This window comes from Saccostrea cucullata, unplaced genomic scaffold (assembly GCF_032062105.1).
Source record: "Saccostrea cucullata isolate Sc308-1 unplaced genomic scaffold, CSIRO_AGI_Scuc_v1 ctg12055, whole genome shotgun sequence".
Lineage (NCBI taxonomy): Eukaryota > Metazoa > Mollusca > Bivalvia > Ostreida > Ostreidae > Saccostrea > Saccostrea cuccullata.
Genome location: NW_026922206.1, coordinates 7,506 through 18,799, shown reverse-complemented (window position 1 = coordinate 18,799; position 11,294 = coordinate 7,506). Strand labels below are relative to the sequence as shown.

The 11,294-nt window shown below is 32.4% G+C and overlaps 2 protein-coding genes across 2 annotated transcripts; both read left to right on the top strand.

The window, feature by feature from the left end:
- Positions 1 to 441: 441 nt before the first annotated feature.
- Positions 442 to 2,003, top strand: LOC134261386 (uncharacterized). The gene is made up of 2 exons (XM_062743830.1): positions 442 to 714; positions 810 to 2,003. Exons 1-2 carry the CDS (start codon positions 675 to 677, stop codon positions 1,286 to 1,288), a joined length of 519 nt encoding a protein of 172 aa, XP_062599814.1. The 5' UTR covers positions 442 to 674; the 3' UTR covers positions 1,289 to 2,003.
- Positions 2,004 to 7,248: 5,245 nt separating this feature from the next.
- LOC134261385 (tolloid-like protein 1) lies at positions 7,249 to 10,459 on the top strand. Its single transcript, XM_062743829.1, has 5 exons — positions 7,249 to 7,306; positions 7,701 to 7,788; positions 8,878 to 9,023; positions 9,830 to 10,048; positions 10,320 to 10,459. The coding sequence occupies exons 1-5, from the start codon at positions 7,249 to 7,251 to the stop codon at positions 10,457 to 10,459; spliced, it is 651 nt and encodes a 216-aa protein (XP_062599813.1).
- Positions 10,460 to 11,294: the final 835 nt, after the last annotated feature.

The window sequence follows — 11,294 nt, the reverse complement described above, 5'->3', positions numbered from 1 at the left end:
CACTATAAGGTCTTCCGTGAAGACGGAAGACCTTAAATAGTTTTAAAGAATTAAAAAAAAAAAAGAAAAACAAAAAATAGATTAAGGGTAAAAAAGACTTCGGAGCTCTTCTAATATTCAAATTTAAACTAGCTGACAACTCAGCTGTATGCTGACGAGATGACCAAAGTTATAATCCACTATCGCTTTCATTTGTCTTTATCTTTCAACTGATTTGATACTTACGAGAATGGTTAAAAGAAATTAATTTTTAACCTCAATCAAACTACTGATAAATAAGTTGATGTTGCAAGGATTTCTACCTCATTTAACGTCAGCATTTCATAAAATCTATTATCGTTATAATGATTGTTCAGATTATTGCTCTTTTAATTAGGTCAAAGATTTTTGAACGTCTGTAATGTTTCTTTAAAAACTTTTTGTAAGAGAGAACACAGGTACATTGACGTAAAAGATTAAGGGGTGGCCAATGTAAGAACATAATCTTTCAAAACTTCCTTGAGGAAAATGATGCTACAATTTACCATCTATAGATGACAAGTATTTATTTTTCCGAATAAAAAAAACAATCGTGAATTACAGGTAGTAAGAGCTTGAAGAAGTTCTGTGGGCTCCAGGAACCCGAGATTATTAGTGCCAGGAATCTTCTGGATGTGGTATTTGTCTCGGACCTCATGGTAGAGACGAAAGGAATGAATTTTTCCTATGTCGCAGGTAGATGCTATATCTAAATTGAGAAGAACACTAGATTTTAAGAGCTCATTTCATTTTAGATGTTAGTAAGAAAATATTTAAACTTTTATTTACAGGTCCTAACTTTACAATTTCCTATCAAACAACTACTGAAGAACCACCGAAAAAGAAAACAAACAAAGTGGCCATATTTGCGGGCATTGGGGGCGCGGTGTTATGTTCTGTGATATTTTTTATCGTCTTGTGTGTATGTCTGTCTACAAAACGCTGTGGTTGTCCATGTAGAAATAATACTACCCGGACAGTAGAACCATTTGATAACCGACAGAGGAGCCATCAACCAATAAGCAGGACGAATTCGATTTTCACACACCACCATATGGGGAGGAGTGTAGGTTCCCTCCCCACGGAGGATGACATTATATCCTTACGGGTCTTGTCTCCCCCACCCTACAGCTCTGGCCCTCCCCCCTCTATAGACAGTCCCACTAATTCCTCTTCCCCACCACCACCGTATTCTTTCAGTGACCCTAACCCCGAGGCGGGTCGGACGGACAGTTTACCGAGCTACCCAGGAGAGGTTAGTCGGTACTGACGCAATACATGTAGCTACGATTCTGAAGCAAGAAATCAATTGTGTTCAAGCAAAGGTTCCGTCCATATTGTTTATTTGTGCCAAAAATATATTTAAACTTTGACAAAAAAGTAATGTAATTCCGCAGAGGAATTCCAGTGTATTGAAGATATTCTTCATATATTGATTTTATACATAAGCCTGACCTACAATATATCGCCATTTTTTTGGTCACGTATACACATTTTGTGAATCAACAAATACTTTGTTTGGAAGGCCTAGCGTTTTAGAAACGAATGCATAAAACGAATGCATAAAATGGCAAACTTTGACATACTCTTATATGTAATTAACTTATTAATCAAATGATTTACTATCTCTACTTTACTTTACAAAAGTTTTATGTTATTTGTTTAACTCGAAAGTTTTTGTCTAAAGCAGGATTGAAATAACTTTAGATATAATTTTTGTATTAAGAATATTTTTAATTTTAATATTCAAGTATATTTAGAGACAAAACATCTGTATGAAAACATTATAATTGTGATGAGACATATATATTCCACAAACAGAAAACTGTGTGACAGTCATGCACTGTCATTAAAAACATGCCTTGTATTTATTTTCAAAGTATTAGATGTACCAAGTTGTTATAAGTATTATCAAATACAAATAAGTTATCATTGACTGGTAAACATCCGCAGGGCGGACGTGTTGTTATAAATCTAATAAAAGAAAAAAACATATTTAATTTTTTTTTCTTTTTGATAAGGAAGCTGTGGTTAATTAGGGTAATCCTGGTGCCAGTAATATTTAAGAAGTTCTTTATAGACTTCATTTTATTTGCAAATAGTATAAATATATCATTTCAAAATTACTATTCTCTTTAAAATAAGCATATTATGACTTCCTTGCCAATGCTTTAAATTAAGCTGTAAAAGTTTAAGTTTAAAAAAAAACATCTTTCTAAAATCTGAGTATCAAGGTATGGCACGACAAATTCACAAAAATATTTTACATTTGTAAACCATAGTTAACGCGATAATTTATGTTTCACAACCGTAAAACTATACTTAACACCGGAAATAATCATTTGCACAGTCGATAAACTAGGTTTGTATCGGATCGTAAAATATAGTAAATATCTCTATTGTTAACGTTTTACGGATAAACTGTAAACTATAGTTAACAACGTTAATCTATATTTTACATTTGTAAACCATAGTTAACGCGATAATTTATGTTTCACAACCGTAAAACTATACTTAACACCGGAAATAATCATTTGCGATCGAAAAACACAGATTATCTGATAAATACAGTTTCACGATTTGTAAACTATGTTTTACAACTTTTAACTATAGTTAACGATCGTAAATTATAGTTTACAGACGTGAATCTATGTTTATCAACAAAATCTATTGTTAACGTTTTATTACAGATAGATAAACTTAGATTAACATTCGTAAACTAAAGTTAACAACCGTTAAATATAGTTTTACAGATGAAAACTATGCTTAACGAATCGTTAACGACGTTCGATCCTGATATTTAAAGTCTTAAACTTTTTTTGCCAAGTATTTTTTTAGTTTCTACATACATAGCTTAATTAAAATTCAAATCAAAAAATGGGGGTCAATACGCTTCTTTTGGCGCTACAGAACATTTAATATGACATTTTTGCACTGAAATTTGTGTCTTAATTAAAAATTATATTTTGACGTTTTCCCTCCTATATTTTTATCTAATTAAAGCATGAAACAAAATGAACTCCAAGTTTGTTTAAAAAAGACACTTAAAAAAAATTGTGACTAAGAAAAAGTTTTAAATTGCTTCGCATAATCAATTATTTGACCTTTCTGCACTGATAAAAAGTGATTTTTCTGGCATTGAAAATTTAATAAGCAAGAAAAATTTTAAAGTCTTAAACTTTTTCTGATTTTCAGCAAATAGGCCAAATTTATCTTGAATATTTAGAAAAAAACATCAAAAGCGGGGGTATATGATGTAAATTTTCAGATATTACTAAAAAAGTGTCAATTTTACGTTAAAATTGGCTAAATTTTTTCCCGGATTTTCAGAATATATTTACTATATTTGTCACACTTTGTTGATAGAATTCATAAGAAATAATTTAATAGATATTTCAGAACCAAAGTAACACATTTAACTGCAAAAAACAGCTTTTTGTGCAACCAGGAAGGAAAAATAGGAATCCAAAATTAACAGTACTGTTATAGTTCAAAATGGAAAAATTGATCATTTTCGTCTAAAAACCCTTCCGCCACAAAATATAGTCCCTATCTTAATTCTACTTGAATGGAATTTAATCGCTGTTTTTTCATTGAATACAGTTAAATTTGCACTGTAGAATTCAAATTTAATGTTAGAACTTAAAAATGATGCAGAATTTTATAAATAAAGGACCTGACCAAATTACGCTCAAAATCTCAGGATCGAACGTCCTTTACTATAGTTTACGGTTTGTAAACTATAGTTTACAGTCGATAAACCTAGTTTATCAATTGTGAAACTAGGTTTAGCTCATTTTTGTGAATTTGGCGTTCCATATCAAGGCTTTCTCCAAGATTTATTTGAAACAAGAATTTCGAGACCAGATGTGGGGTATTTGTTTTTCTGATTAAATTTTTTTCTTTAACAAAAACCTTAAAGCCATCATTATCAAAAATATTTTCTTTTGTTAACATTAAAAGAAACCTACATCAGTTTTGACATTGAGACTCATCAGAGTGGCTACCATACAAAATATATACAAGTGAAAGTCTTATTCAACTTTTATCTTGATGTTTTTATAACATGGCAACAGTGTAACAATGAAATATAGAGATACCGAATTTTTCAAGCTCAAAATCCATTTAATCAATACAAATAAGAAGCAGAGCGACAAAGACTTCTGAAACAACGTCAAAGGTAGGATAAGTTCCATGGAGGAGTAAGCATCTCACCCGCCGTGTGCTCCTTGTCATGCTCGGGATAAACAGAAAAATCTGTGAAAATATGGCCTAAAAAGTATGAAAACATTCATCAGCTTTTGACTTAATGGTAGATTGTATTTGCTGACAAGGTCATTGTATTCACCTTAGGACTTGCGAAATGATGACTTTTAGCTGCTCCCACCACCGCTAGTGGCTTGAATACTGTTCGTTATGTAATCTCCATATTTCTTTAAGAAAATTTAAATAAATTCTGCTTCATAGGAATATAAAAACAGGTCGGCTAATAAAAGAGCATTACACTTAGTTTGAAGACCTAGTCTCCAAAAACGACATAGATTTTGTCAATGGGGAACTCCAACATCCTTTAGATATCAACTTTAGAATACTTTTTTGTGGATTGAGTGATTTTTAACAAAGTCATTTTGTTTATGGCCAATCACAAGATATGAAAATTTCCAAGATACGTTTCAATTGAAGAGGCAGTTGTTTATGATATCAAAAAGAAAAAAAAAGTTTTAATTTATAATCAGAAATGATAGCATAAAGTGTAAAAAGATCGTATTTTTATGTAACTGACTTTAAAAAATTGGTGATTTTAAATTTTCTAAATGTTGCTTGAAGTTTAGGAATTCACTTCTGAGAATGATTTAGCAGAGTGTAGCTAAAAATTCTTCTTCCAGTAGTAACTTCTAGTAATATTGTGAGGAGTAAAGATACGGGTGTGGTAGAGCAGTTGCTGGATAAGTCAATGTATAAAGATTAAAATGAAGCCAAGGAATCAAATATAAACAAGGGAAGGGTTACCTAACAAAAACACACAAAATCGTCTATTGCTTTATGATAATAACCACTCTTTCATGTTCATGTGTTTCCTGATTAAGATATCTGTCTTTGATGTTAAGCTTACATTGATGTTTTCTATAACTTAATTTTATTTTTTGACTTTAAATCACATGAGTACAGATTTATACATATACATGTAATGGTATTGGTATAAAATAAATTTCCAATCCTAGTGCTTTACATTGCATCAGAAAACGACCTGTGTATTTTTCTACATGCTTGTAGTGGTTTGTTGACGAACGCCTAAATAAAGAAGCAGGTCCTTTCATAGTTCTTTTCAAACTGGGGATGAACACACTGAGCAGAAAAGATTAGGGCACAGTGAAGTTTGAAAACAATATATTTTTTAAAGGAAACAAAATTATTTCTCCAGCAATGATGAAATTGTGCACATGAGTAAAGTTAGTGGTGGTCTAAGGAGGAAGAAACTTCGATATTTATTGAAAGTAACAATGTCCGGTAGAATATCACATGACATTTAAAGGTATCATTAGAAATCTCACTCCAAGACCATTGAAATTCTAAAGTGACTATCTGATGTATATGTATCGGTTGCTTGAATTTGTTTACTTGCCAACATATTACAGCCAGGTTTGCTTTGAAGAATTGTTACTTGATTAATAGGCATAGAACAGGTGAAAAAACACCATTTTATTAACGTTAAACAATGCTGGAAAGGACTAACAGTAAGCTACTACTAGGATGTTACGTTGCCGATAAACAAAGGACAACAAACAACTGCAATTAGCATTATTACAAATAACCAACAAATAGCTATTATAAGCAATTTGCTTATACAAAACCTTTTTTTTTAATTTACATTGTCCAATATCACAATATTTTGTGAAAAAACAAAAAAGAGCTTTTTTTTATTTTATGGCCACTTTCACTAACAGACACTTACCAGCTTACAGACAGTCTCATTGTCTCATTCTTCAGGTGATTATTATTTTAACAAAATGTTTGAAAATGACATAGGTAATCAAAGATTACAGAGCTCATCTCAACAAATGTTGTCTTTAAGTAAGGCAAAGTCCCGTATTAAAGGGGCTGGGTGGTTGTGGCCATTTTTAGACTATTTTAATCTCTTTTAAAAGAAGAGCTCCATATAAAGATATAATAAAATGATCAAATTTTTAAACTAAAATTTACGCAATTTTTCTTCGCCAAATGATAGTTGACAGCTTAAGATATCTTAAAAAATAACTGAAAGTTATATCTGGTGGTTAATAAAAAATAATTTGTTGACCCCCTAGCCTCCTTAAACTAATAATCTAGTTGTGTATATCCAAAGATGTAACATTTCTTCAATTTGATCTGACAGGGCTCACGGTTACTAGGTCGTGGGAATAGACTTACTAGTATCCAAAACTAGTCACTCATCCAGAAAATGTAATTCAAACCCAGCATCTGAAGCAAGTTTGAGAGTGTTCCTCCCTTGCTGCATCATCCTTGAAAATTTGGTTCAGATAGGCTTTATGGTTTCTTAGAAATAGACATACAATTTTACTAATACAAAAACTTGTAGATTTATATGATAGGTTGCTTTCTTTAGAAATAAAGCAAAATCCAAACAAGAGGTAACGCTAACAATGATGACTTCAAGTTTTACACGCCTGTCTCGTCTGTGCTTTTGTTTCTGAGAAACGGTATACAATGGAGACCTGTAAGAGAGAAACAATCAACTCTCTGAAGTGTTAAAATAATGGACGAACTGATATTAAAATACCTCCTGTAAAAATAAAATGAACGTTAAATAATATCAAACAGCTCGAAATGATCAATCAGAACATCTAGAAATTAGAACAACAGATCTACTTGTTAAAAATTTCTATGAACACAGAGGGAACATATAATCCATAAACAAACACCAAAAGTCTGAGTATGAAACTCTGCACTTCTAGTAATAAAAAGAAACAATTCATCCCTTCATGAAAATTGATTTTGATGATACATACTTAATATCAAAATTACGAAGTTAATATCAAAATCTGTGGAAATGTCACAACAGTTTTGTATGTTTCCATGGATAAGAAATTTATTGACATGGAGACTGTATGACCTATCAGGCAGTTCGGTCATTTACCAATATAAAACCATTTAAGGAATTAATATTTCATTATCGTTTGACTGAGAACAGCACTCACTTGTGGAGAACGATGAGCGACCGCCTGGAGAATAATGGGGTATTACTGTAATGAAATATTTTACCTAATTGTTCTCTTAGATTCTATTTACGGTAAGTCATTATGCTGTGTTAAATATTTTGTTCTTTCTAATACATTTTTCCTATATATCTAGAAAATGTAAATTTTAAATAACTCTTAGAATGTTTAAGGAGAATGTAATGAAATAAGAATAAAAATTCTCTGAATTTTAAACAAAAATTTTAAATAACTCTTAGAATGTCTAAAGAGAATTTTATTAAATAAGAATAAAAATTCTGTGAATTTTAAACAAATTCAACTTTCATCCCTTTCTTTTCCTTATGTTACCGAAGAAAATATCTTCAAACTCACCGTTTATATTTTGCGACATTTATCTTGTGCTTAATCTACTTTTTTATTGCTTGTTTGTTTGAACTAGTTTTGCTAAATAGACTTTTATTTCTAACAAATAAATCCTAATTACAGAATGCGTCCTGCTGCGTACATTATCTGCTGAGCTGACTCCGAAGCAGTTTACTTCTCACTCGAACTACGGCACAGAGAACTATCCAAAGTAAGGAACCAGCAACCACGTCAAGTTGTAATGAGGAAAAGTTATAAAAATGTTTTAGTATTACCTATGGCAACATACTAAATTAATTACTTGGATACATCTTGATTGAAAGATGCGTGGTTCCATCCTCAGGTGGATCCTCCTTCATCGGCTGTTACGGCGCTGTCCAAGGGTGCACCGCCTGGGGTGACCAGGTCCCAGCCTGGAACCACTTGGCTCTATACACTGCTGTTTTTCTGTCTCACTACTGATTATTGACATCACTACTGTTCTATTTTACTGTCTATCTCACTACTGTTTATTGTCAATCCACTTCTCTGCTCTTCTTCTTCACAACCACATGGACGTTGATTCCGCCTCCCTGCACAGACTCCCTATCAATTTCCTTCTCTCTGCTCCCGTTATGCGAATGCCTCTCAGTGCCCTCCGCAAAGACTGCCCCATGAAGCCTTTACAACCCATTTCCTTTGCAAAAAACCAGACCTTCCATCCATTCTGTTGATTATCCTTCAGAAGATCTTGATTTTTTAGATTTTTCCTCGAGATGATGATCGTATGTGTTGTCTATCCCATCATCCCATGGCACTGTTAATTCCAAAGTAATTGTCTGTCTTGTAGCCATTGACAAAAGGATTACATCCGGCCCCTTGTTTGTGGCTATTATTTCAGATGGAAATACTAATCTTTCCTTGAGGTATGCCCGCATCTGCCAACCTGTTTCTGTCCCAGCAGACCACTTTTTTCAACACTAACTTTATGTCCTTTTTTACCTTCTTTCACAAAGTTGACAAATCTGAGACCCTCTGTGTTCTTCTTTGGCTTTTTGATACCTTTCTCAAGGTGTCAGAAATGTTTTGAATGTCAAGTTAAATAAAAGAAGAGAATTACACCACGAAAAATGCTATTTTTAGTTATTAAGTTTATTTTCAGCATAAGGAATAAAGTAACAGAGAATCTCCTTCTTAATACTAGTATTTGTTACATCAATAAAGTTTTTCGTTTCTTATGTTAATTATATGAAAAAAAACCAAGAAAATACAACATAAAAACAAAGAAAACAATATAATACATCGAACTATTTTTTTGTAGCAATTATACTGGTGAATGGCTGCTAAAGTCTACAGGAGAAAACCGAACTATAGTTACCAGTCTACTGGAATGTGAAATCGAGGCTGTCAATAAAAAAGGACAGACGCTGTGTAGCTGGGAATGGGACCTCCTAGTTTTCTATAATGGTATATAACAGCTTTGACTTGTCCATTTTTTCCCCTTCTTCTGTTATAGATAAATTTTCTTTTTTCACATTGTTAGTCTAAATAACTAGGGAAATATTCAAATTGTGTATTTAAAGTCTAGGCATCTTAGCATCAAACAAATGTTTTACTATCAAGCAGATGTTGCAGAATTCTAGCCATTCCATGTCAATTAATTGTAGACAAAATTTACGGCATCCAGGTTGAAAGATTCCTTCAAAAAGCAGAACAAAGAAAATTACATTTTGTGATTGGTCATCTACAAAATAACTTTCAATTGCTAAACATTTTTCTGATCCTCATATGCGGAAGTCCTCCGAAATTAAAACTAATAAGATGCAGTGGTTCCTCATTATCAATAATATTAATTAAATCTTCCCACCAACTGTTGGAATCGATGGGCACTGATATCTTTATTATTATTATTCTGATGATGGACAACATGTCATTTTTCATAACAAAGCATGCATGATGATTCTTTCATCGACACAAAAGAGTTCTAGTAAGGCATGAACTTATTTCTTGTTGCCTGTTATATAATCTGTTGTTGATATAGTTAGTTACTGTTAGTTTATACATACAGCTATTACAATATGATTACAATTAGATAATATACTAATTGGAATCAAAATGTAATAATTGTACATTATTTGCCCCCTGAGGGCACTTGATTGGTAAATAAACATAGCTCACTAGGCAACAAGAAATAAGCCAGTGCCTTACTAGAACGTAACAAATTGACGGATCCATACAATTTTAAAGAAAACGAACTTTTTTCTTTTATTCAGTGAATATTACTGGAAATACTACTGAATACTTATACATTGAGTCTACCTGCTGCAATGGTACACTTGGTAACATCTCCAGTACTGGACCAGAGTTATTTATCAGATTCACAACAGATGACAGCACACCAAAGAGAGGATTCAGAATTTCTTATGAAAGTATTGAATCGCCATCAAACAATACACAAAGTCAATTACAGGGCATAAGAGCAAACGTACAAGGTAAGATAAGACAAATTGGAAGATAATTGGAAATTGCATTCATTTGAGAACTATTCTTCAAACTCTGTGTCTAAAATGTAGATATCTTATAATTAGAAATATAGATCATATTTTTTCAATTAACCAAATTGCATTTTGTACTTAAAACTCCAAATTGTTCAATTCGATTGGTTCTCGTAAGAAATTATCTTTTAATTCATGATTTGTTTTAACAGAGATACAGAGAACATCACTGCGGTTTCTGAAAATTTATTTTCCCCCTTTTTTATAGAGACCGGTTCAAACACCACTGCGGTGGCTGGTGGCGTCGTTGGAGCGCTCGTGTCTGTGGCGGTTGTGATTCTAATTATTCTTTTACTGAGACACGTTGTGAAAAAGAGAGATAAAGCTAAGATCATGGCATCGGGCTAAAAGAATAAAACATTCAAAAATAAAAGATGTTTTATATAAAATATAGATCCTTGAGTTTCTGATTGACAATATCTATGTGGTTTTCAGAGACAAGGTCTTCAAACAGTCTTCGAAATTCCCATGGCTACGAACTGCACCACCCATTTTTGTATTCATATGAAGCAATATTTATTCAAAATCTCAAACATATGAATAAGAAAGCACTTGCTGTGGCCTTCACCTCGACATTTTATTGATATATCGACGACGTATTATCAATTAACAATATTTTTCATCATATGTCAACACGACAGGGAATATTGGGTTTATAAAAATCTCTTGATTTGATAGGCAAGAGCAAACATTTTGTATGAACAATTTCTTAAATGAGGTAAATTATTGAAAGACAAGTTTACTAAATGAGAATATCAACAGTCTTGGTTAAAGTCATCATTTAGTAAGTTTTGTGGTCGATAAAATGACCTTGTCAGCAAATATACAATCTATAATTGATTCAAATGCTGACTGACATTTTTCATAATAATTATTAAATCATTCCGAAATGTCGACGTTTTTTTTATATTTCTCAATATGACAAGGAGCACGTGATCGGTCGGCAGAGGATGCTTATTCCTCCATGGCACCTGATTCCGCCACTGATGTTTTAGAGGTCCGTGTTTTCTCGGCTCCTGATTTGTATTGTTTGAATGGACGCTTCGAGTTTGAATATTCTGCTCGTCATTTCCATATACGAGGGGCGTTCAATAAATAATGTCATTTGGGCTCGGAAAGAATAAAAAAAACGCTTTTCTATGATTTAGTCTGAATGATTTAACTAAAATATTCTCTTTTAATT

Bases quoted from the DNA above. Each gene is read 5' to 3' on its own strand.
- LOC134261386 (XM_062743830.1), top strand. From the start codon at position 675: ATGGTAGAGACGAAAGGAATGAATTTTTCCTATGTCGCAG. The intron at 715-809 runs GTAGATGCTATA...TTTTATTTACAG, and splicing joins GAATTTTTCCTATGTCGCAG to GTCCTAACTTTACAATTTCC.
- LOC134261385 (XM_062743829.1), top strand. From the start codon at position 7,249: ATGGGGTATTACTGTAATGAAATATTTTACCTAATTGTTCTCTTAGAT. The intron at 7,789-8,877 runs GTAAGGAACCAG...ATTTTTTTGTAG, and splicing joins GGCACAGAGAACTATCCAAA to CAATTATACTGGTGAATGGC. The intron at 10,049-10,319 runs GTAAGATAAGAC...CCTTTTTTATAG, and splicing joins CATAAGAGCAAACGTACAAG to AGACCGGTTCAAACACCACT.